General features: G+C 37.5%; 1 protein-coding gene and 1 pseudogene across 1 annotated transcript; one reads left to right on the top strand and one right to left on the bottom strand.

The window, feature by feature from the left end:
- Positions 1–7,550: 7,550 nt before the first annotated feature.
- LOC100663670 (olfactory receptor 8U3-like) lies at positions 7,551–20,548 on the top strand (annotated as a pseudogene).
- A 3,380-nt stretch (positions 20,549–23,928) lies between these two features.
- On the bottom strand, positions 23,929–27,116 carry LOC135231669 (olfactory receptor 5AL1-like). Its single transcript, XM_064288098.1, has one exon. The coding sequence runs from the start codon at positions 26,983–26,985 to the stop codon at positions 26,044–26,046; it is 942 nt and encodes a 313-aa protein (XP_064144168.1). The 5' UTR covers positions 26,986–27,116; the 3' UTR covers positions 23,929–26,043.
- Between the last annotated feature and the right edge of the window lie 462 nt (positions 27,117–27,578).

Raw genomic sequence — 27,578 nt, 5'->3', positions numbered from 1 at the left:
CGTGTATCTCTTGCTCTGTTATTAGCAAACTCTCCAACATATTCAATCATTTTATCCTACCTTGCTTAAAGTAAATTTTGGCTCCCCCTTGAAGACCTACTTCTTCCCAGGCCACCTCTCCATTCTACTCAGTTTGTAACTCTCCAGGTATTTCAAATTTTGGAAGTGAGATAAGGCATGATTCATGCTCAGGGCATTGTTTTTAGTTTATTATTACATCTGGCACTCAAGTAAACTCTCCTGATGCTTGAAGCTGATTCCCATCTTCTTTGTTGTCCCTTATGTATTTCTAGATCAATCCTCAATTATTGAAGATTTTGGCACCAAGGTCATTCTGTCCTTTCTCCATAAAGTTTGCATTAGTGCCCACACAGATCACACATTTAATTCATTGCTTCCTGAATTCTTGAAATTTTGATAACGCTGACCCCAACACCAATGTCCTTAAGCTTCCCAATTGTATATGGACTACCAAGAACACCAACCAGTAAAAGTGAGCAATTACAAACCTATCATACCCAAAAGTAGTGACTTACTTTTGTCCATGAGATTGGTTTTTACCTGATTCAATGTTTTATCTCTTAGTCTGTTCGTAGCTATTATTTCAAACCCTTTGAATTTCTTCATACTTTTCTAAATCATCTCCCTTACTCTGGGTAAATGCCAACAATTCCAACATAAGAGAAGAATTTAAAGAAATGAAATAAAAAATAAAATTCAACTTCTTTTGAAGAGTTGCACAAATCTAACTGCTTCCACATTTATAATTTCACGGGTTTTTTTTGGTGGGGGGATGCCTGGTAGGGGGGTGTTCGATTTCTAATGTAGTCCTTAGATGCCTTCGAGTCAGTTCTGACTCATATTGATCCTGTGTGCAACAGAACAAAACACTGCTTGGTCCTGTGCCATCCTCCCAATCTTTGCTATGTTTGGACCCATTGTTGAAGCCACTGTGTCAGTCCATCTAGTTGAGGGTTGAGGGTCTTCCTCTTTTTTGCTGACCTTCTACTTTAGCAAGCATGCTGTCTTTCTTCAGGTGCTGGTCCCTCCTAGTAACATGTTGAAAGTACATAAGACAAAGTCTCACCATCCTGGCTTCTATGGAGCATTCTGCCTGTACTTCTTCCAAGACAGATTTGTTCATTCTTCTGGAAGTCAATGGTATATTCAATATTCTTGGTCAACACCAGAGTTTAAACACATCACTTTTTCTTCATTCTTTCCTATTTATTCTCCAGCTTCACATAAATATGAAACAATTGAAAATACCATGGCTTGGGGTCAGGCACAACTCTATTTCTAATACTAAACATATATTTCAATCACATAATCTTTTGCATTTCATATCTTCTCCCTCTGCTAATCTACTCAATCTTTCACTTTGATCTATAACACCGTATATGTAAAACCTCACCAATGATTTTTCATTTCTATTCCTCTACCTTTACCTGTTACCCCTCTACCTCTGCTCTTCTTTACTCCTTCATTAACAAACTCCCTAGAAAAGCCGTCAACACATACCTCCGCTCTCACATTTATATCTCGACCGATTGTATTATTGCCATGTCTTTTCTCAGCATCACATTGAAATTACTTTCGTCAAGTACACCAACACTGTCCTTATTTCCAAGCCAATGAAGACTTTATATTTGACTTCTCTGTAGATTGGACACCACTGACATTTCCTTCTCCTAAAAAAAAAAAAATTGTTTTTAAATTACTCGCCACCAGAATCTCTTGGTTTTTCCATCTTTTTGTCCACTTTTACTCTCCCCTGATGACTATTTTCCTTTTTCTCTACTTTAATGACACTCTTACTTTAGAGTTCTACCCTAAGTGAACTCATTTCATTTTAGAGCTTTCTTGTTGAGAGCTCTCATTAAAGATATGAGGATAGTTGTCATGTGTGTACTGATGATGCACAAATCTAAATATCTAGGCCAGATTTTTCTCTAAGCTCTGGGTACATATGTTCAACAGCTTTCCAGATAACATTAGTTAGCTATTTCAGAGGTACCTAAATTTAACATGTTCAAAAAAAAAATCAGAGATTCAAAACCACCCCACTCCACTGATATGCCTCGGAGCATATATTTTCTACCTCAGTGAATGGTGCCATCTTCCAGCCATTTTTCTTGGTTAGAAACCAAGAAAATCTTGCATCTACCAACTTTCCCCCACCAAAAATTATTTAGTTATTGAACACTTCTAACTCTTTAATCCATTTTCTTTCAAATGCATACATTTCTAATTTTCTCTATATTAAGTATTCTTTATTTAGACTTCCATCACACCTTTCCTTGAGGAAAAGCCTAAATACTGCTCTCAAACTTTATCCTGCCTTCCAGTTTTACAACCCTCTCTGTACACATGGCAGCGGCCAGAGGTTTCTTCCTACTTGTGAAACTGGCTTATTCTTCAGCTGACCTTAGGATAAATTTCAAAGTTTTTAAGGTGGCTAAATTAACTTCTGATAAACAACCCCTGCTTTGCAGGCTAATCTCATTTCTTGTAACATTCCTTATGTAATCTCCATGCCTCAGCCATGTTGCCTCAGTTTCTCAGATGTGGCCACATATTTTGCACATATTTTTGTCACAATACTCCTGTCTTTACCTTCACCCCTCTGGTTGGCTACTTTCTCTCAACTTCTTCCAATCCCATTTGAAATTTCATTACCTTCTATAGGCCTTTTATTATCCCTCAGGTGTTGCTCTGAACTATTTACCCACCTGTGATTTTGTTTGTAGCCTACTCTAAATTTCAAATTCTTGGTAATTTAAGAAGGTTCTATATTTTCCCCACTTTTATTTCCAACACCAGCAGGACTCAGCAATTAGTAGACATTCCAAATGTGCTTGTAGAATAATTGAAAAAGGAAATCCAAAGTTTGTTGCTCCAAACCCTTTTTACTGCCTCAATTACGTTTAATATTTTCTTTTCTACTGCTTTGTTGTTTTTGAGTAATTTACAGCAAAACCAAAAACAATTCAATCAATCTTGAAGCCAATTCTGGAAATGCCAACAATACCGTTACTTGAGTATTGTCAGTACATTTTGTAAGGTTTTTTAAGCCCTCTAGAGCCTTTTCCTTTCCTTATATTACATCATTCTCTAAAATTTATGAAAAACAATGTAATGATGTCTCACAAGCATAACAGATTATGTTATGATTGATCTTTTGGGATCCAATTTGTGGCACAGGCGGGGAGCAGCTACTTGAAATCACAGATCACCTTGCTGAGCCTGTCTAATAAAGAATAATTACTTAACAAATATTATTCTAAGATTTTGGAAAGCAACATGGAAGTTGTTTAATTGTAATTGACTTACTTTTCTATACTTTAATATTGGTCTTATGAAATTTATGAATTTCAATAAATGGTCATGGTATGCATTAGATAAAGTATGTTAACCCATCACTAAGTAATGACTTGGATTGTGTCAAAGATTCAACACGAGATGAGAAACTGAATCTGTTGCAATTAACAATTGGCATGATATTCTTATTTGCCACTGGTATATTTAGTTCAGTCTCAGAATCCTGCTTGAAAGTTCTGGTTGCAAAGAATAATAAGTTAAAAAGAACTCATTACATTTCCTGAACTCTGCTGGAAAACATTTAAAGGTATACAAATCAAACCTTCTAATGAACTCCATTCATCCCATTTCACACATACATTTGTGTAGAGAATTATCAATAAAAAATGAATAGATAGAAAAATCATAATCAACCACTTCTTTTTACACAAACACACACACAAAATTATTCGTATTCAGTGTTAATATTTTGTAGAAGAAACATTATTCTTCTGGTTCTTAATAATACCCTTCTGGGTGGCACAGCGTTTAAGTGCTCAACTGTAAACCTTAAGGTCCACTGTTCAAACCCAGCAGCAGCTCCATGAGAGAAAGATGTGTCAGTCTGCTTCTGGAAAGATTACTCCTTTAAAAACCATATGGGGCAGTTCTTCTCTGTTCTACAAGGGTCACTATGAGTTGGAATGGATGGCAAAGTGTTTGGTTTTTCTTTTTTGATATCATGGATTTAACAACCACAACGAAGATGTCTTGAACAGAAATTTTATAGAAGTCACTATATATTTTTGCATTTTTTTATTTCTAATTAATCCGTAATGATTACACTAATTGTAGTCTTTACACAGAAATGTGAGAGAATTTCAAGGAAGCTCGAAAGACTCTTGGGCCTGAAAATCTGTTCATTAATTGTTTTGGGAAGATATTTGAAACTTCTTCCCCTCTGTCAAAACCACGAAGTCTACTTCCAGGATTATATGAAAACATTGGATGGACAGGCAGTCCAGATGTTTATACCATCTATCTCTCAAGTGTTGTTTGTGCACATAATTCTTTCTGTCAATCCATTGCATGGGTTAGGGATTCCCTACAACCAATTGATGTGGTTAATATTTGGGCCTAGTCCACAAATGGATGTTAGATTATGTAAGAACTCAGAAATAAACTGGTTTCTCATCCCATCTCTGCTTAGATGTAATAGTTCCAGTGGGTAGAAGTTTAGGTGCCCACTTCAGCTGGAGAGCTTGTGGTCTGAGGCATGGAGACATAATGATTCATAGACAGTGGTAAAGAGGCCTGGATAGTTGGTTAGGGTACTTGGAGTAACATGACTAGTAACTAAGGAGATCACTAGGAAGGCACCAAAGTGAACGATTTGAAGCTCTGAATTGTCTGTGAGTCCCAAGAGGATGAAGTCAGTCACTGCTCAATAATTGCCTTTGGTCACGAAATAGATACACAACTCTTCTACAGGAAATCTCTCCAGACCACATGGTCTTAATAATATTGATTCTGTAGGAAATGATCAATTTCGAGAAGATGAAGATCAATATGAGAAGATGACCTTGGCTCTCCAGGATGTTATGTTAAATTCAGGTGGCGGAGAATCCTGTTATGTTTGGATATTACTTCTGCTGTCCGTGTGAAGGGATTTGGTTCAGGCAGAAATTCCAGCCCACCAGGGAATTACAAAAGAAGAAAGAGTGTTCCAATTAAAATTTACTGGCAATAAAATTGTGAATTCTCTGTTGTATTTTCTTTAAAAATAATAAAAACTTTGCAGCATTAATAATATAATTGGTTTTCACAACATGATAAAATGTTATCGTGTGCCTTAAGTTTATCTCAAAATATTATGGATTGAATACATCAATTCACAAGTAAATTATGAATTACCAGAATTAAGTGTGGAAAATGTAATATGACAATTCAAAACCAAAATATCAATACCATTTATCTTTAGGTATTGAGTTTGGTATAACTTTTAAACTTTTTTTTTTTTTGCTTAATTCCATTTCTTTTTTTTCTCAGATAGACTTACAATACTAATATTAAAGAAAAAATAAGATTTTTAATTTCTTGTCTTTATATCTTTTAAGATACAAAGTACACGTTAGTAAACCATTTTCCAGATGACTAAGACACATTATTTTACCCTCTATCTTTAAGCATCTAAATGATATAAAGTATACAGCATTTGGAATGAGTTTTAAAAAACAAAATTCAACTGACCATTTCCACAAACCTAAACTGGGTTCTGAATTTTTAAAGCTGGCAGAATTGAAATCACTCCCATCCAGAGCAGAGGATAAGTTACTTTGACTTGTCTTTATTACCTTATTGTCCCAGGTTACTTCGACATCCAACTTTTAGACCTGTAAGACAGGTAAAATATAATAAAATCAAATATAATCCCCCACCCTTAACCTTTGACTGCCATCTACTCAGAACCTTTATCTGAGTTACTCTTTTATCTTTTGTCTTCCCTTTACCACTTCTCAATTAAATATCTTGGAACATCTATCTCCATTTTGTCAATTACACTTATAACTCAACCTAGTGTAATTTACCTTCCTTTTCCATCATTCCACTGAAATTTCCTCACCAGGTTTCTACGAACCTCTTTATTCCCAAATCCAGTGAAGGTTTTTTGTTTTTTTCATTTTTCTGTTTGCGTTTTCTCCTTTGGCAGCTCAATAGCATTAGGCTCTGTTGAATATACCTTTGGTTTCCAGAGCAAAGCAGTCTCTGAGTTTATTTACTATTTCATTGATTCCCTAACTTAGAAGTTCTGTTTCTATTATCTGTGCTTTAGATGATTTGTTTTTCAGGTTTTCACCAAAGCTGTTCTGCCCTTACCTTTTTATACTTTTTTGATTTTATCCTCTCCAGTGTCCTCAATAGGCATCTTTATGCTGTTTATATCTGTCTGTCTGTCTGTCTTTCTCCATTTATCTATTAAATCAAACAAAACCTGGTTCCCTTAAGTAGATTCTGACTCATGATGATGCTGTATGTTAGAGAGTAGAACTATTCCATAAGGTTTTCTTGGCTGTAATCTTTATAGGAGCTGATCGTTAGGCCTTTTTTCCATGGTATTATTGGGTGGGCTTGAATCTCCAAGGATTAGATTAGTAACTGATTGCAAACTGCTTGTGCCACCAAGCCAAGCTTGTTGTCAAGTGGATCCTGACTCATAGTGACCCTGTAGGATAGAGTAGCACTGCCTGATAGGGTTTCCAAGGAGTGGCTGGTGTATTTGAACTGCCGACTTTTTGGCTTACCAGCTGACCTCTTAACCACTGCACCACCAGGACTCAGTAGTGAACGTCCACCATAGTTAAGGTTCTCATTGATACACTTACCTCCCGTATGGTTTCCTTCGATTTTGATTTGACAGGCACCTTGGAACCACAATAAATCCTGAAGTAGTATAAGAGCCATGAAAGAAAAACTCATGTGCTTCCATTTTTAAGCAAAAAAAAAAAAAAGATAAATTATAAATAAATCTCTTGCCCTGCCACCATCTTTCAGAGAAGACGGTCTATTTTATTACTACATTCTATGGAAGCCTTATAATCACCCTCAATTAGTGTTCAAATCATAACATCATGGTTGAGATTGAAAGAAAAGACTTTATGATAAAAAATTGAGAATTTTTAAATACCATATGTGAATGAAAAAGCCACTTGCCATCGAGTAGATTGTGAATCATAGTGACCCCGTGCATGTCAGAGTAGATCTCCAGAGGATCTTCAATGGCTGATTTTTGAGTAGCAGGTCATTTAGGCTTTCTTCTGAGGCAGCTCTGGGTGGAGTCAAACCTCCAACCTTATGCTTGTCAGCTGAGCACATTAACCATCTGTATTACCAAGGGACTCCCATTGTGCTTATATGCGCAAAGAAAAGATAGTGGCAGCAAAAATACCGAAATATTAGGTGTGGTTATCTCAAGTGGTTTAATTTAGATAAGATTTAATTTGATTTAAGCAAAATCATTACACACTTTTTTAAATTAGGTAGAAAAATAACTTTTAAGAAGACTATTCTTGAAGTAAGACACCCTTCCCTGAGGCAAGAATGGCAGGTAAAAGCCAAGGTGCACTTTTTGCCCATCAGATGATGTAATTTAAGGCTAACAAGACATCAATGATCATCTTCTGTCAACACTGTCAGGTGCCCTGAGAGTGGCCATTTTTATTCTTCAACTGCAATAACATCCACTGGAATAAATGGCTACTGTTAATAACAGTTATGTCACTGAATTCATTCTTAAATGCATTACAGACCAAACAGATCTCCAGGCCGGATAGTTTGTAATACTTTTAGTCATCTATCTGGTCACAATTCTGGGGAACATTGGATTGATTACCTTAATCAGGATTGACACTGGACTCCACACACCTATGTACTATTTCCTCAGCCACCTGGCCTTTGAGGACCTTTTTCTGTTTGTTTGTTTTTAATTAAACTTTAGATGTTGGTTTACAGAACAAACTATTTTCTCATTAAACAGTTAGTACACATATTGTTTTATGACATTGGGTAACAACCCCACAACATGTCAACACTGTCTCTACTCAACCTTGGGTTCCCAATTGCTAGCTTTCTTGTCCTCCCCGTCTTTTAGTCCTTGCCGCTGGGCTGGTGTGCACCTTTACTCTCATTTTGTTTTATAGCCTTGTCCAATCTGACTGAAGGATGAACCACAGGAGTGGCTTCATTACTGAGCTGAAAATGTGCCTGGGGGCCTTATTCACAGGGTTTCACAGTGTCTGTCAGACCAGCAAGTCTGGTCTTTCAGTCCGAGTTAGAATTTTGTTCTACATTTTTCTCCAGCTCTGTCCAGGACCCTCTATAGTAATCCCTGTCAGAACAGTCAGAGGTGATAGCTAAGCACCAGCTGGTGGGGGTCGTGGTAGGTGTGGTCCATTAGTCCTTTGGGCTAATCTTTCCCATCTTTACTTTTCTTCATTCTTCCTAGCCCCTGAGGGGGTGAGACCGGTGGAGTGTCCTAGATGGCCACTTACAGGCTTTTAAGACCCCAGTCCCTACTCACAAGAATAGAATGTAAAACATTTTCTTTATAAACTATGTTATGCCAATTGAGCTAGATATTCCCCAAGACCATGGTCCCTACAGCCCTCAGCCCAACAATTCAGTCCCTCAGGGAGTTTGAATGTGTCTATGGATCTTCCATGACCTTGCCTTGTACAAGGTGTGCTGGCTTCCCCAGTATTGTGTAGTGTCTTACCCTTTACCAATTTACCACTTATCTATCATCTATTTAGTGTAATTCCATACCCATTTTTCCCCTCCCTCCCTCAAAACCATCAAAGATTGTTTCCTTTTGTATGTAAACCTTTTTTATGTGTTTTTACCATAATGGTCTCATACAATATTTATCCTTTTATGATTGATTTATTTCACTCAGCATAATGCCTTCCAGATTCATTCATGTTATGAGACGCTTCACAGATTCATTGTTTTTCTTTATCTATGTGTAATACTCCATTGTGGGTATATACCACAGTTCATTTTTCCTTTTCTCTGTTGATGGGCATCTAGGTTGTTTCCATTCTTTTGGTCCTGTGCACAATGCTGCAATAAACAGGGATGTGCATATGTCTATTCGTGTGATGACTCTTATTTCTCCTCCAAGGAGAGTCAACCTTAATGATGTGGATGGAGTAAACTTTCAAGACCTTCATTTACTGATGTGGCATGACTTAAATTGTGAAGAAACAGCTGCAAACATCCATTAATAATAGGAACCTGGGATGTATGAATTATGAATCTAGAAAAACTGAAAATCGTCAAAAATGAAATGGAACACATAAACATTGATATCCTAGTCATTAGTGAGCTGAAATGGACTGGTATTGGCTATTTTCAATTGGACAATCATATAGTTCACTAAGCTGGGAATGACAGCTTGAAGGGGAATGGAGTTGTATTCATCATTACAAAGAACATTTCAAGATCCATCCTGAAGTACAATGGTGTCAGTGATAGGATAATATCCACACACCTACAAGGAAGACCAGTTAATACGACTATTATTCAAATTTGTGCACCAACCACTAGGGCCAAAGTTGAAGAAATAGAAGATTTTTATCAGCTGCTGCAGTCTGAAATTGATTGAACGTGCAGTCAAGATGCATGAATAATTACTGGTGACTGGAATGTGAAAGTTGGAAACGAAGAAGGATGAGTAGTTGGAAAATATGGCCTTGGTGATAGAAACAATGCAGGAGATCGAATGACAAAATCTTGCAAGACCAACGACTTCTTCATTGCAAATACCTTCTTTCACCAACATAAATGGTGACTATACACACAGACCTTGCCAGAGGGAACACACAGAAATCAAATTGACTACATCTGTGGAAAGAGATGATGGAAAATCTCAATATCATCAGTCAGAACAAGGCCAGGGGCCAACTGTGGAACAGACCATCAATTGTTCATAAGCAAGTTCAAGCTGAAACTGAAGAAAATCAGAGCAAGTCCACAAGAGTCAAAATATGACCTTGAATATATCCCACCTGAATTTAGAGACCATCTGAAGAATAGATTTGACACATTGAACACTAGTGACCGAAGACCGGATGAGTTGTGGAATGACATCAAGGGCATCATACATGAAAAAAGCAAGACGTCACTGAAAAGACAGGAAAGAAAGAAAAGACCAAGGTGGATGTCAGGGGAGACTCTGAAACTTGCTCTCAAATGTCGAGCAGCTAAAACAAAAGGAAGAATTGATGAAGTAAAAGAACTGAATAGAACATTTCAAAGGGCCTCTCCAGAAGACTAAGTAAAGTATTATAATGACATGTGCAAAGAGCTATAGATGGAAAACTAAAAGGGAAGAACACATTCGGTGTTTCTCAAGCTGAAAGAACTGAAGAAAAAATTCAAGCCTTCGGTTGCAGTAGTGAAGGATTCTATGGGGAAAATATTAAACGATGCAGGAAGCAACAAAAGAAGATGGAAGGAATACACAGAGTCATTATACCAAAAGGAATTAGTCGATGTTCAACTATTTCAAGAGATGGCATATAATCAGGAACCGATGGTACTGAAGGAAGAAGTCCAAGCTGCTCTGAAGGCATTGGTGAAAAACAAGGCTCCAGGAATTGATGGAATATCAATTGAGATGTTTCAACAAACAGATGCATCACTGGAGGTGCTCACTCGTCTATGCCAAGAAATATGGAAGACAACTTCCTGGCCAACTGACTGGAAGAGATCCGTATTTATGCCTATTCCCAGGAAAGGTGATCCAACCGAATGTGGAAATTATAGAACAATATCATTAATATCACATGCAAGTAAAATTTTGCTGAAGATCATTCAAAAACGGCTGGAGCAGTATATCGACTGGGAACTGCCAGAAATTCAGGCCAGTTTTAGAAAAGGATGTGGAACCAGGGATATCATTGCTGATGTTGGATGGATCCTGGCTGGAAGCAGAGAATACCAGAAGGATGTTTACCTGTGTTTTATTGATTATGCAAAGGCATTCGACTGTGTGGATCATAACAAATTATGGATAACATTGCAAAGAATGGGAATTCCAGAACACTTATTTGTGCTCATGAGGAACCGTTACATAGGTCAAGAGGCAGTTGTTTGGACAGAACAAGGGGATACTGATTGGTTTAAAGTCATGAAAGATGTGTGTCAGGGTTGTATTCTTTCACCATACCTATTCTATCTGTATGCTGAACAAATAATACTAGAAGCTGGACTATATGAAGAAGAATGGGGCATCAGGACTGGAGGAAGACTCATTAACAACCTGTGTTATGCAGATGACACAACCTTGCTTGCTGAAAGTGAAGAGGACCTGAAGCACTTTCTAATGAAGATCAAAGACCACAGCCTTCAGTATATATTGCACCTCGACATAAAGAAAACAAAATTCCTCACAACTGGACCAAAAAGCAACATCATGATAAACGGAGAGAAGATTGAAGTTGTCAAGGATTTCATTTTATTTGGATCCACAATCAACAGCCCTGGAAGCAGCAGTCAAGAAATCAAAAGATGCATTGCATTGGGCAAATCTGCTGCAAAGGACCTCTTTAAAGTGTTGAAGAGCAAAGATGTCACCTTGAAGACTAATAGGCGCCTGACCCAAGCCATGGTATTTTCAATCGCATCATATGCATGGGAAAGCTGGACAATGAATAAAGAAGAAGGAAGAAGAATTGATGCCTTTGAATTGTGGTGTTGGTGAAGAATACTGAATATACCATGGACTGCCAAAAGAATGGACATATCTGTCTTGGAAGAAGTACAACCAGAGTGCTCCTTGGAAGCAAGGATGGAGAGGCTGTGTCTTACATACTTTGGACATGTTGTCAGAAGGAATCAGTTCCTGGAGAAGGACATTATGCTTGGCAGAGTACAGGGTCAGCGGAAAAGAGGAAGACCCTCAACGAGGTGGATTGATACAGTGGCTTCAACAATGAGCTCAAGTATAACAACGATTGTAAGGATGGTGCAGGACTGGGCAGTGTTTCGTTCTGTTGTGCTACGGTCGCAATGAGTCGGAACTGACTCAACGGCACCTAACAACAATAACAACAACATATTCCCAGGAGTGGGCTTGCTGGTTCATATGGTATGTCTATTTCTAGCTTTCTAAGTAAGCACATGTCTTTTTCCAAAATGGTTTTATCATTTTGTATTCCCACCAGCAGTGCATGAGAGTTCCGATCTCCCTGCAGCCTCTCTAACATTTGTTATTTCCTGTTTTTTTTTTTTTTTTGATTCCTGCCAGTAATACCTGGGTAAGATGGTATCTCATTGTGGTTTTGATTTGCATTTCATTAATGGCTAGTGATCACGAACAATTCTTCACGTGTCTGTTGGCCACTTGAATGTTTTCTTCAGTGAAGTCTGTTCATTTCCTTTCCCCATTTTTTAATTGAATTATTTGCCTTTTTTTTTTTTTACAGGTATTGAATTTTTTGTAGATTTTACAGATTAGACCTTTGTCTGATTTGTAATAGTCAAAATTTTTTTCTTCCCAGTCTGTAAGTTTCCTTTTTACTCATTTGGTGAAGTCTTTTGATGAGCTTAAGTGTTTAGTTTTTAGAAGATGCCAGGTATCTAGATTATCTTCTGGAGTTTGTGTGTTGTTGGTTGTGGTTTGTATCCTGTTAATGCCATGTATTAGGGCCTCTAGCATTGATTCTATTTTTTCTTCTGTGAACTTCATAGTTTTTGGCTTTATGTTTAGGTCTTTGATCCATTTTGAATTAGTTTTTTTTTTTTTTGCATGGTGTCTTAGTGATCTTGTGCTGCCATACAGAAATACCACAAGTGGATGGCTTTAACAAAGAGAAAATTATTTTCTCACAGTCTAGTAGGTTACAAGTCCAAATTCAGGGTGTCAGCTTCAGGGGAAGGCTTTCTCTCTCTGTTGGCTCTGGAGGAAGGTCCTTGTCCTCAATCTTCCCCTGGTCAAGGAACTTCTTAGGCGCAGAGATCCCATGTTCAAAGGGCACGCTCTGCTCCTCGTGCTGTTTTCTTGGTGGTATGAGGTCCCCAACTCTCTCCTTGCTTCTCTTTCTTTTATTAAAGGTGGTGAAGGCCACATCCCGGGAAACTCCCTTTACCTTGGATCAGGGAGGTGACTGGGGTAAGGGCAGTGTTACAATCCCACTTTATAAAATTACAATCACAAAATGGAAGACAATCACAGAATACTGGGAATCATGGCCTAACCAAGTTAATACACACATTTTTGGGGGAACATAGCGTAATCCATGACACTCCACCCTTTGATCCTCCAAAAATGACATCCTTGCAACATGCAAAACATATCCACCCCATCAGATCATAGCAAAAGCCTAAACTCCAAGTCCAAAATCCAAAAATTCCTCTTCATCTGTGAAATCTAAAATACAAGTTATCTGCTTCCAAGAACAATGGCAGAACAGGCACAAGCTAGACATTTCCATTATAAATGGAAGAAACTTGGAGGAAAAGGCATAGCAGGCACCAAGCAAATCAGCAGGACGTTTTACATTAGCCCTCAAAGCTTTCAAGATAATTCTCTGTTCTCTGAAAAATTTACACGATAACCCTGCCCACCAGATTCCAGGTATTGGCCACACTGTCCAGATTCTGAGTGGAGGCCCCTTGGCCCTGGGCTTCAGCTCCACCTTCCAGGCCCACTGAGATAGCAACTCTGCTTCCTCCTCTTTAACATAAAATTACAATCACAAAATAGAAGACAACCTCAGAATACTGGGAGTCATGGCCTAACCAAGTTAATATACACATTTTGGGGGGACATAATCCAATCCAAGACATATGGTGTGAGGTATAAGTCTTGTTTCATTTTTTTGCAGATGGACATTCAGTTTTGCTAACACCGTTTGTTAAAAAGGCTGTCTTTTCCTCGTTTGATGGACTTTGGGCCCTTGTCGAAGAGCAGGTGACCATAGATCTGGGTTCTCAATTCTGTTCCATGGGTCAGTGTATCTGTAGTCGTACCAGTACCAGGTTGTTTTGAATACCATAGCTGTATAGTAGGTTCTGAGGATCAGTAGTGGGGGTCCTCCTACTTTATTCTTCCTCTTCAATAGGCTTTTCTATCTGGGGCTTGTTCCCTTTCCATATAAAGTTAGTGATGTTTTTCTCTCTCTCTAAAGAATGTTGTCGGTATTTGGATCAGGATTGTGTTGTATTTGTAAATTGAGTTGTGTAGAATTGTCATTTTCAGAATGTTGAGTCTACCTATCCATGAGCATGGTATGTTTTTCCATTTATGTAGATCTCTTTTGGTTTCTTGCAGTAGTGTTTTGTACTATTCTTTGTATAGGTCCTTTACATTACTGGTTAGACTTATTGCTAAGTATTTTATTTTTTTTAGGGGCTATTATAAATGATATTGTTTTTGTGATTTCCTTTTCATTGTTCTCTTTTTTAGTGTATAGGAATCCAACTGATTTTTTTTTTTTTTTTTTTGTTATCTTGTATCCTGCTAGTCTGCTGAATCCTTCTATTAGTTCTAGTAGTTTTCTCATGGAGTCTTTCGGGTTTTCTATGTACAGTACCATATCATTTGCAAATAGGGATAGCTTAACTTCTTCATTAACAATTTGAATGCCCTTTATTTCTATTTCTTGCCTTACTGCTGTAGCTAGAACTTCCAGCAGTATGTTAAATAGGAGTGGTGATAGATAAAGGGCCTCCTGTCTTGTTCCTGTTCTCGGGGGGAATGTTTTCATCTTCTCACCATCAAAAATGATGTTGACCCTTGGTCTTGCATAGATGCCCTTTACTAAGTTGAGAAAGGTCCTTTCTATACCTACTGTATTGAGAGTTTTTTTTTTCAGGAATGGATGTTGAACTTTGTCTGATGCATTTTCTGAGTCGATTGAGATGATCATGTGATTCTTTTTTTTCCTTTTATTTATGTGGTAGATTATGTTAAATGATTTTCTAATGTTGAACCATCTTTGCATACCTGGTATGAATTCTACTGGGTGGTGGTGTATTATTTTTTTGATATGATGCTGAATTCTATTGGCTAGAATTTTGTTGAGAATTTTTCCATCTATATTCATGAGAGATATTGGTCTGTAATTTTTTTTTTTTTTTTGTGGCATCTTTGCCTGGTTTTGGTATCAGGGTTATGCTGGCTCATAGAATAAATTTGGAAGTATCTCTTCCTTTGCTATGTTCTGAAATAGTTTGAGTAGTATTGGTGTAAGCTCTTCTCTGAATGTTTGGTAGAATTCTCCAGTGAAGACATCTGGGCCAGGACTTTTTTGATGGGAGTTTTTTTTTTTTTTTTTTTACCTTTTTAGTCTCTTATCTGTTATGGGTCTGTTCAGATTTTCAACTTAATTTTGTATTAGTTTGGGTAGGTAGTGAGTTTCTAGAAATTTGTCTATTTCGTCTAGGTTTTCAAATTTGTTGAAGTATAGTTTTTCATAATACTCTCTTATGATCCTTTTTATTTCAATTCTGTCTGTTTTAAAGTGCCCCATTTCATTTCTTATTTATGTTATTTACATCCTTTCCTAGCTTGGCCAGTGGTTTGTTGATTTGGTTGAACCTCTCAAAGAACCAACTTTTGGCTTTATTGATTCCTTCTATTATTTTTCTATTCTCTGTTTCATTTATTTCTGCTCGGATCTTTATTATTTCCTTCTTCTGGTGGCCGTGGGGTTCTTTTGCTGTTATCTTTCTATTTGTTCAAGTTTCATAGTTAATGTTTTGATTTTGTCCCTTGATGTGTGCATGTATTTCTATAAATTGACCTCTGAACACAGCCTTTGCTGTAACCCAAAGGTTTTATTATGATGTGTTTTCATTCTTGTTTGATCCTAGGAATAATTTGATTTCATCTCTGATTTCTTCTATTACCCAGTGGCTTTTAAGCAAGGCATTATTCAGTTTCCAAGTAATTGATTTTTTTTTCTTTGCTCTTACTGTTGTTAATTTCTACTCTGATGGCTTTTTGGTAAGAGAAGATACTTCGTATTATCTCAGTATTTTGGATTTTGTCGAGGGTTGCTCTGTGGCCTAAGATGAGGTCTATTATGAAGAACATTCCATGTACTTTGGAAAAGAATGTGTACTTTGCATCTGTTGGGTGGGGTGTTCCACATATGTCTACGAGGTCAAGTTGGCTGATTGTGCTCCTTGGCTCTTCTGTACCTTTGATGAGTTTCTTTCTAAATGTTTGGTCCTTTACCAAGAGTGTTGTGTTGAAGTCTCCTACTATTATTGTGGAACTGTCAATTTCTCTTTTCAGTGCTGTTAGAGTTTGTTTTATGTATTTTGGAGCCCTGTCATGGGGTCTATAAATGTTTATTATGGTTAAGTCTTCATGATGGATCTTCCTTTTCATGGTTATATAGTGTCCTTTATCTTTTTTTTTTTTAAGCTTGTTTTATCTAAGATTTGCTTTGCCATTCCTGCTCTTTTTTGGTAGTTATTTGCTTGATTTTTTTTTCCATCCTTTGATTTTTAATAAATTTATGTCCTTGTTTCTAAGGTGTGCCTCTTGTAGACAGCATATTGATGGATCTTGTTTCTTTTTTATCCTTTCTGTCACTCTTTGTCTCTTTAAGGGTACATTTAGGCCATTTACATTCAGTGTAATTATTGATAGGTGTGAGTTTATTGCTGTCATTTTGTAGTGCTTTTTATTTTTTGGTGCTAACATTTTCTTTGGTCCTCTTACTCTCCTGTGCTGAATTCCTTTTGTTTGTGGATTTCGTTTTTATTGAGACTTTATGTTTTTCTTCTTTATTTTGATGAACAAAGTTGTTAACTTTCTTTGTGGTTACCTTGAAATTTACCCTTATCTTCCTAGGTTTGAAGCAGTCTATTATTACTTGGTATCATCTTGCCTTCCTCTCCATAAGAAAGTTCTGTACCTACACTGTTTGTTCCCTCTTTTATTGTTCTGACATTGTGGTCATTTACAGTTTAACTTCTCTGGTTCCTTGTTCCAATTCTTTTGGTTTTGGATACTCCTTGAGAGTTCATTTCCTAGGTTGGTATCTGTCTGGTACAATCTTGTGTCTTAGATTCAGGCTGTGGTCTGATGCTGTTCACTCTCAGACTAAAGGACTCCCTTTAATAGTTCTTGTAAGTTTGGTTTGGTTTTTATATATTCCATTTTCCGTTTATCTGGAAATCCCCCAATTTCACCACTATATTTGAAAGAATGTCTTGTAGGACATATTATTCTTGGTTGTCAATTTTTTTTTTCTTTCTTTCAAGGTTTTATATATGTCACCCCATTGCCTTCTTGCCTGTATGATTTCTGCCTAATAAGCAGAGTTTAATCTTATTTCTTTTCCGCTGTATCTGACTTTTTGTTTTTTACTTTTTTGATCTGTTCTCAGGAGTCTTTCTTTGTCTTTGGTTTTAGCGAGTGTGATTATGACATGCCTTGGCGATTTTCTTTGGGGTTTATTCCATACGGAGTTTGTTGAGCTTCTCAGATGGTCAACTTTTGATCTTTCATGATATTAGGGAAGTTTTCTGTCAGCAGTTCTTCGATGATCCTCTCTGTGCTTTCTGTTTATCCTCTTTTCTGGAACTCTGATTGCTCTCAAATTTTTGCTTTTGATTGTATCCCACATAATTCTCAGGGTTTCCTTATTTTTCTTCATTTTTTGTTCTGATTTTTCCTGAAACCGAGTTGTATCCAATTGTTTGTCTTCAATTTTCTGATTCTGTTTTCTATCATTTCAAACCTGCTTCTCAGCCTTTCTATGAACCTGTGCATTTCTGAAATCTTGTTCTTTATCTTCTGGATTTCTAATTATTGTTTTTGTATAATTTCTATTTGCGAATTTATTTTGATTTTTTTTACCTGTATTATTTCCCCAAATTCTTCATTTTTTCCTTTGTGTTTTCCATGAATTTTTCTATTTTTTTCCTCATTTTTATCTGCTTTTTGCTTCAACTTTTGGATAACTCTGAATATTAGAGATTTGAATTCCCCATCAGGTAGTTCTAGGGCCTTTTCTTTTCCTGGAAAGTCAACCAGTGTTTTATTTTGGATGCCCACTAGAACCATCCTTGCCTTTTTTTTTTTTTTTTCAATGTTTTGATATTTTCTGCTGCCTTTAGGACATTCAGTAGTATTTTCTTCATTTATTGATTGTAGATCTGTTTGTTCCACCCTGCCTTTTGGTTTATTTGGTTATGTCTTAGCAGGTGGGCTGTGCGTTCTTTGATGTTTGCTCATCTGTGGTCACAGCACTTTTCACCTCCTTGTCCAATGAGCTGAGCCATTTGCTAAGCTATGGTGCAACAGGTCAGGTCCAGCTGAAGGGAAGGGACTGGGCTGGGTTGTTTGTGGCAGTACTCAGGCCAACAGGTCAGGCCAGGAATCAGTGTGGGCAGGTTCCACTAGGCCATGCCTCTGCTGCTTGCAGGTGTGATATTCAGCACATGGTGCAGGTAGGCAGGAAGGAGGGGGGAGGTTGTGATGTGTGAAGCCTATATGGTTATGGGGAAGAGGAGAGAGGGGAAACATGAGCCAGAAAACAGAAAAAAAAAAAAAAAAAAAAAACTGTGTTAAAGGAACTTGCCATTGGTGTGGAGAGATGAGAAACAAAGAAATGGAGAAAAACAAAAAGGAAAAAAATGGGAAAAAATAACTGGGTAAAAATTTGGAATAAAAAAAGAAAGAAAAGCCCCCAGGTGTCCCACTGCTGCAGCTGTGAAGATTGGGAAAGCATCTCCCAGGCTGAGCCATATAGCCTGGCTAGAGGGGGATAGATGCCACACAGTTCCAGGTATTCAGGAGACAGGGATAGAAGGTAAGTATAGACAGAGGAGAACTGAGAAATGAAGAAAGACAGAAAGGAAAAAAGAGAAAAAGAAAAGAAAAAAGAAATGCCCCCAGGGATCCCGCCAACATGGCTGCATTAACTGGGAAAGGGGCTCCTAAGCCGTGCATTGCGGCCCAGCTAGAGGAGGCTCCCAAGCCTTGAAAAGAAAAAGAAAACAAACAAACAAGAACTAAGCAAAACAAAGCAAAAAAAGAAAAAAAGCCCCAGGGAACCCACCAGCTTCGTGTTGTGGGCCGGGGGCTGGGAGAGTGGTTTCCCAGTTGAGCAGAACTTCACAGCCTTTCAAGAGGAAGCATAGATGGCACATGGCGCCATGTGTTTGAGAGAAACGAGTGGGAGGTGCTTGAAGGCACTGAAGAAACCAAAAGAAATGGATAAAAGCAACTCCAGCAACAGACAAATGGCACTCAGGGAACTGGCCAGTGTGGGCGGCGTGAATCCTAGCAGCCCAGGGCCTAAGCGTTTGCTTCCTGTCAAAGAGACTGTGGCTGGCAGGAAGTAGAGTAGGCCAACTCAGAAGGAGGAAGGGTGGGGATTAGGAAAGCATATATCGCTGGCTACCAGGTGTTCTGTCTTCTGCTGGGAATATTGTGAAACTGCTTTCTCATACTCTTTGTCGGCTGATCTCGATGTGGGTGGGGTGAATCCAAGTGGCATGGGTGCTGCACTTCCTGGCTGGCCAAGCCACTGCTGCCAGCCGGGAAGTGTAAAGGAACAGCAGGGAAGAGGATGAGAGATGGAAATGTCTGTATCACTAGTTACCTGGTGCTCTGTCTCCTGCCGAGAGCTCTGTGAAGTTGCTTTCCTGTGCTCCCTGTTCACTGATCTCGGACAGGAGTCCAGGCTGGGGAACCCGAGCTTCATTAACAGACAGGGTACCTCTGCACGTATCTCTCCTTGCTCTCTGCTCTCTGTCAGTTTCTTATTCCATTCAGTGCTTGGCTGAGTTCTTATTCTCTTCATATGACACTTCAGGTTCCAGGATCGATGCTTGTCTCTGTTTAACTTAGTTTTTCAAGTCTTTTCTGTGGAGGGATGGCATGGTGGTTCTTTCTATAGCGCCATGTTGGTGGTAAATCTGTAGTACTTTTTTATTCTTCTGCCATTACCCCAAAGATGATGGTGAACTTTGTTGTTGAACACAACACTATTCCTTTCCATGTTTGTGAAACACAACTGGGCTGCTTTCTTACATGCATGATCTCTGAGTGAGTCCTTTGAGTGTCTATGGCTTCTGATAGCTACATGGCCATCTCTAGTCCTCTGGATTATTCAATATTGATGTCAAAAAGAGCCTGCATTCAGTTAATTGTTGTTCCATTTTATATATATAGCTTTCTAGTTGCCCTTTTCCATGCCATTATCGCCTTCTGTCTAACTTACAGGGGCCCCAATAAAATTGAGGTTTCTATTACAATGACGTTCCTCTCTTAGCTCTGTCCTGTTCAGACACACATATGAAGGAAATTCTGACCTTTGCTTTCACTGGCTTTATATGACCCCTTACTCTTCGATTGTACTCTTCTACACCTTTATCATTATCTCCATCATAAGGATTTGTTCCACTCAGGGGTGATGCAAGGCCATCTCACACTAGTGTTTTTTGTACCTACAGCCTAAATCAAGTCACACCCTGGACACAGACAAAATGGCTTCTGTCTTTTACACTGTGGTGATCCCTGTGTCAAACCTCTCATCTATAGTCTAAGGAACAAGGAAGTAAAAGAAGCCTTGAAGTAAGTCTTAGATAAAGGCTATGAAACTTTAAAGATGTTGCAATTTAGAAAATAATAATAAAAATCTTTGTTACACAAAAGTAGGGAAAGGAATCTCTTGCTTTTATTTCTTATAATTCTTTCCCAACTGACTGAAAATTTGACTGTTATTTCAACAGACATCGTCATTATCTGTAGCTATCAGGGTCACACTTGGATAGTCAGTATACTTTAGATTCCTGTTCCAGCCACCAACACCTTTACAGGCTAGTGAAATTGTGGTCAAATACAAACACAGACATGAAAAGAAAAACACACAAGTGAATCCAAAACAAAGGGAGCAGCATGTTTTTGTAAGAACTCTGTGCTCAGGAATAAGGCTGACCGAGTTTGACTGCCATTTCCTTTCCTTATTGGCTGCGTATTATTGGAGAACTGACTGTCCTCTGTACCCAGTTTTGGAAATAATAAGGCTCGACTCATTTGTTTCTTTTGAGGATTAAATAGGCTAATCTATGAATTGCTTAGAACAAAATCCGTGATAAAAAGTGCCATGTAAATGTCCTTTAAATGAATGTTAGATATGTAAATGTTTGTTACATGTAATAATAGATGAGCTCATTGAACTCTCAAACATTTATCAGTGTTTAACTAAGAGGGACACAACCTGGTGGCATTCTACTACCTGCCAGGTATTTAATCAAGCTGTCCTACTAATTCTAATCAAACAAGCCTGAGAGTTCAGTGAGATGTAATCTCTTCCTGTGGAGTCTGCAGTTGATTTCAACTCACGTCCGGGTGTAAAAATTCAGATAGAAATCTATGTAAATACCTTAGCAAAATGGATGAAAACTAAGAGAGACTTAAATAAATAACTTTATTATCAATATTGCCTGCTTCATTAACCATATCACAATGAAATTTTCTTGTAAATGAAAGTATTATTATTTTGTATCTACAATGGATTAGTAGTATAATATGAATAAAAGTCAAAGTGATAGTTTTTGGATATTGATGTTAAAAGTTTTAGACTTTGTATTAGATTTTTTTTTAGCCTTAGCTGGTTTCCAACCCTTATAAGCTGGTTGAATAAAGACTGCCTTGTTCTAAACAGAACAGATTCCTCCCCATACAACATAAGATTCTTAAATATCATATTTGCATAAAAGAGCGTCACCAAGTTCTAACATTTTTGTACTATTTGTAATAATAATAATAAAATTGCTAACATTCATTCAGTGTTTGCCATTATTTGGCTCCGTTCTAAGTGGGTAAAAGCATTTATCAATTCATTTAATCCTCTTATTAATACTAAGAAGTATATACAACTATTATTTACAATTTTATAAATGTGAAAGTAAATATGGACAAAGTAAAGAAGTTATCTAACTTTACACAGCTAATAAATCATAGTCACATATTCAAACTCAATATGTGAAAAATAGGATTAACAGGATTAATCTGTTTATCAAAAAATATATAATCTAAAAATGCATGAAGTTAAAATTCCTTAAAAGTATGCTCTAATATAATTATAAAATTATTTTAAGATAATTTTTTGGGAATACTTTTAGAATGTAACTATTCTCATAGAATTTCATTTACACCTTTTTTGTGGACTAGTTTGTAATGCCTTCATATTCCTTCAAATATATTTCTTATTTAAGAATTAGTTTAGAGAAGCCCATATTCTTTGTACAGATTTTTTATCCCCTCAAAGTAATATTGGAGTATTGTTGTTGTTGTTGTTGTTAGGTGCCGTTGAGTCAGTTCCGACTCGTAGCGACCCTATGCACAACAGAACGAAACACTGCCTGGTCCTGAGCCAACCTTACAATCGTTGCTATGCTTGAGCTCATTGTTGCAACCACTGTGTCGATCCACCTTGCTAAGGGTCTTCCTCTTTTCCACTGACCCTGTACTCTGCCGAGCATGATGTCCTTCTTCACGGCCTGAACCCTCTTGACAACATGACCAAAGTTTGTAAGACGCAGTCTCACCATCCTTGCCTCTAAGGAGCATTCTGGCTGTACTTCTTCTAAGACAGATTTGTTTGTTCTTTTGGCAGTCCGTGGTATATTCAGTATTATAGACAATGAATAACTAGTGTTGCTGTTGTTGTCAGGTACCTTCAAGTCGATTCCAACTCATAGACACCCTGTGTCAGAGTAGAACTGCCCCATCCCATAGGATTTTGTTGCCTGTAATCTTAGTTTGTATGGGAGCAGACTCCGGGTCTTTTTCCTGAAAAGCCATTGGATGGGTTCAAACTACTGGTATTAACATATATACTATACCTGTATATTGATTCCTTCCTCTTGGCATTGAGTTTGGTCTGTTACTAAGCATAGGAAGTTGGCATTTTACTAGATTACTGATCACATAGGTTGAGATCCATTTGAGATTATTTCTCCTAAGGACCCAATTTATAGTTAAGAAAAAATTGTACCTCAGAGTTGTTTAGGGTCCTTTTCTTATGTTCTAAACAAAGACAGTTGAGTAGCGGGACCCAGTGACATCAAAGTGTCAAGGTGGAATTTGGTTATACGTTATAGGAACAGCTAAGAATCTGGCTGTGGAAACAAGTGGGAGATTCTGAGACACATTTGAAGTTAACGTCAGTGATAGACAAAAGAATGATAAAGGCAGAAGTTCTCTGCCCCTATGTGTGGTGACCTTCCCCTTTATTTATTTATTTTTGAATATATAAGCTACATGGGGGAAGAGTCTAGATTCTGTACCAGACTCAGGCTCACATACCTTTTTGAGCATTCAAACTTACAAAAATTTTTTATAGAAATATATGTTCTGTGAATCGGCATTCAATTAAAAAAAAGAAAAATTCCAACCTTCTACAACTGTACTTGCAAGTATAGGAAAGTAATTAAAAAATGAACTTTCTGGTTTGAAAAAAAACTAAATTCAAATCTTGGTTCTTCCAGATATTGACTATGTGAATATTAGTAAATTTATGTAATTTTGTTCTCTTGATAGAATGAGAATAATAACTTGTTCATAGCACAGCTGGGTATTATGAACATGAACTGAGAAAGTTAATTTAAAGCACTGCACTAAGCACTTGAAACAACAAAAAAATTCACTGGATGTTTGTTCTAATTTTATTTTAAATGTTTGTATCTGAGTATATTAATAATTTATAATTAATGATTTTTTTAAGAAAATGATGTATATAATTAATAACATTGAGTAGAAGGTATGAGGGAACTGCTTTCTCCAATAAAAAAATCAGTTGACAATATGTTCATCAACTCACATAAAAATTAATTTAAAAGCATTGCATTGCTTTAAGAGATCACTACAAAATAACTTTTTGGCTTTTATAGTACCATTTTGAGGATTTTTAAAATGAAGTACATCATTCTGGCAATTATTTACAAAAAGGTTACTCCATTTTCTAAGACCATATCAAAGGAATCATTAATGCAATTATAATGTTAATAATTAAATGTAATAGTCAACATTTATGATTGCTTGCTATGTGCTAAGAACTGTGCAATACCCTTCATATTTATAACCTGGTCTAATCCTCACAATCAGAGCCTTAGTGGCTTTCTTAGTCATCTAGTGCTGCCATAACAGAAATACCACAAGTGGATGGCTTTAACAAAGAGAAATTTATTTTCTACAGTCTAGTAGGTTACAAGTCCAAATTCAGGGTGTCAGCTCCAGGGGAAGGCTTTCTTTCTTTGTAGGCTCTGGAGAAAGGTCTTTGTCTTCAATCTTCCCCTGATCAAGGAGCTGCTCAGGCGCAGGAACCCTGTGTCCAAAGGATACACTCTGCTCCTGGTACTGCTTTCTTGGTGGTATGAGGTCCCCAACTCTCTGCTTGCTTCCCTTTCCTTTTATCTCTTGAGAGATAAAAGTTGGTGCAGGCCACACTCCAGGGGAGCTCCCTTACCTTGGATCAGGGAGCTGACCTGAGTGAGGGTGGAGTTATAATCCTACCCTAATCCTCTCAACATAAAATTACAATCACAAAATGGAGGACAACCATACAATGCTGGGAATCATGGAATCATGGCCTAACCAAGTTGATACGCATTTCTGGGGGGACATAACTCATTCCATGACAGTAGCACAGTAGTGAAGAGCACAAAAGGTCTGAAGTTTGAATCCACCAGCTGCTTCTTGGAAACTCTATGTTACCGTTCTACTTACAGTCAGTCTGAGAAAAAGAAACTCTTACTGCCTTCTGCAGATGAAGCAGTTGAAATACAGAAATGTGAACTGACTCTCTTATCACATTAATTGGAAAGGCTAAAATGGTTAGCCAAACTGAATGAAGAATCCAAGTTCCTACCCACATACACTTATATACAATAGGCCTAACCACACATGCATATATAACAGGCAGTGAATTATAGTGGCATGAAGTGGCTCCAATGATCTAAACTGATTCATATTTGGTACCACTAAATGTTTGATGTCATGGTAACTCTGATAGCATTATCCTTCCCAGTGGAATGCAGAGAAAGTAGAGTGCTTCAGGATAATTATCCACAGTGTTCCAACCCAAAACTCCTGCTATTAAACTTTGGCATGTATCTTAGTTGTCTAGTGCTGCTATAACAGAAATACCACAAACGCCGGCTTTGACAAATAAAAAGACAAACCAAACCCTTTGCCGTCGAGTAAATTCCGACTCATAGCAACCCTATAAGGACAAAGTAGAGCTGTCCCATAGGGTTTCCAAGAAGGGCCTGGTGGATTCAAACTGCCAACCTTTTGCTTAGCAGCTGTAGCACTTAACCACTACACCACCAGATTTATTTCCTCACAGTAAGGTAGGCCAAAAGTTCTAATTCAGGGTGTCAGTTCCAGGGGAAGGCTTTCTTTCTTTATTGGCTCTGGAAGAAGGTCCATGTCATCTGTCTTCCCTTGGTCTGGGAGCATCTCAGCACAGAAACTTCAGGTCCAAAGGATGTGCTCTTCTCCTGGTGCTGCTTTCTGGGTGGTATGAGGTTCCCAACTCTCTGCTTGTTTTCCTTTCCTTTTATTTCTTTTAAGATAAAAGATGGTGCAGGCTACACCCTAGGGAAACTGCCTTTTACATTGGCTCAAGGACAGGACCTGGGTAAGAATGGTGTTATAATTCCACCTTAATCCTCTTAAACATAAAATTACAATCACAAAATGGAGGACAACCACACAATATGGGGAATCATGGTCTAACAAAGTTGACACATATTTTTGAGGGGACACAGTTCAATCCATGACAGCATGTTTTCCAGATTATCTATGTAGCAGGTTTGCAATATAAAATACGAGATGTTGACCTATTTTACTATATACCAAATTTTTCAATATCACATGAATTTAAGATAAAATAAGTATTTCACAATACTTTATTGATGAAGAATATCATGGCCAAAATGGATTTCTCTCTCTCTGTCTCTGTCTCTCTCCCTTTCCCTTTCTCTCTTCTTTCAACAACTCAAACAAAATTTACAAAATACATTTCATGTGGAAGTCATTGGGAATAAACAGTGGATGAGACTCACCTTGAGTCTATAGAGCTATACCCCAAAACATAGGTTTGAGCACTTGAAATACGGGATTTGGCTTTGTCATTTACCAGCACTGTGACACTTGACAAGACTTAACTCTAAATTTCCTGATACTGTCATATGACTTTTCATTTACCTTACAGCCAAACACAACTTTTCTATAATTCTCTTCAGTGCGTTTTTTACCTCCTGGTTTCTCAAGCTATAGATCAGTGGGTTTAGCATGGGAATCACCACTACATAAAACACTGAAGCAAATTTATCTCTGTTCAGAAAATGGCTTGGCTTGGGCTGTAGGTACATAAAAATGAAGGTTCCATAAAATGTTGTGATGGAAATCAGGTGGGACACGCAGGTGGAAAAGGCTTTCTGTCTTCCTTCAACAGAGTGGATCCTAAGGATGGCTAAGACAATGAAAGCATAAGAAATTGACACAATCAGTAGAGAGCAAAGAGCATTAAACCCAGCAATGATTAACAACATCGGCTCTTTGACTTGGGTGTCAGAGCAGGCCAAAGCAATCAAAGGAACATCATCACAGTAAAAGTGGTTGACCATATTGGAGTCACAAAAAGACAAACGGAATGTCACCACTGTCTGTACAAGACCCACAATAAAACCATAAACATACGTGCTAGCAACCAGTTGAGTACAGAGTTTTCTAGGCATGAGAATGACATAGAGTAAAGGGTTGCAGATGGCAACATAACGATCATATGCCATGATGGAAAGCAAGTAGAGTTCGCAAACTACAAATGTGATAAAACAACATACCTGGGTGGCACATGCATAAAATGTTATACTTTTAACTTCACACAAAAAATTCACTAAAGTGTTTGGGGTGACAGTTGAAGTAAGAGAAAAATCTACAAGGGCCAGATGATTCAGAAACATATACATCGGTGTGTGAAGCTGAGGACTGATTTGGATTAGCACAATCAAGCCTAGATTATCTATGACACTAACTAAGTAGATCACTAGGAAGACACTAAAGAGAATGGCTTGAAGGTCTGGGTTATCTGTGAGTCCCAAGAGGATGAACTCAGTCACAGCTGAATGGTTGCCTTTGGCCATGGAAAAATTACAATAAACCCCTCCAGAGCACAGTTCTGAGCATTCTTGAGTCTGTTGGCAAAGATCAAGCAGATGTTAGAAGTTGGTCCTGACCCACCAGGAAAATCTTCATGCTAGTTCCACATTTTATAATGAAGCATCTATTTTAGGTAGAAACTCAAAAACGTGAAATTATGAGGGAAATTGTACAAGTAGAAAGATAGCAATTTATTTAAATTTTTATATAATTGAAAAATTTATGCCATAGCTATTTTTAATAAAAAGAGAATATAAATATTGAGAGATTTTTGAACACACATGTCAAAATATTTTTTAAAGTTATTGGAATACCTTAAATAAATATATACTAAATTCTTTCAAAAAAAATAACTGAAAGGAAATAAATTCCAAAAACTGACCCCAGAGTAGTTAATATAAAAAGTCATAGAGAAAATTTTGAATACTGTTCATCTCTAGAGCATAAATGCAGGATCATTTTTATTTTTTTCTTTTATATGTAATTCTTAGTTTTTTCTTGAATTGTGTAGTATTTGGAATTAGAGAACAAAAATACCATAACAAGGTTAAAGATGCATTAAGCGATTCAGAAAGCA

The sequence above is a fragment of the Loxodonta africana genome, chromosome 7 (genome assembly GCF_030014295.1).
Source record: "Loxodonta africana isolate mLoxAfr1 chromosome 7, mLoxAfr1.hap2, whole genome shotgun sequence".
NCBI classification, from domain to species: Eukaryota; Metazoa; Chordata; class Mammalia; order Proboscidea; family Elephantidae; genus Loxodonta; species Loxodonta africana.
The sequence above is the reverse complement of the archived record's forward strand: the minus strand, read 5'-3'. Positions and strand labels throughout refer to the sequence as shown.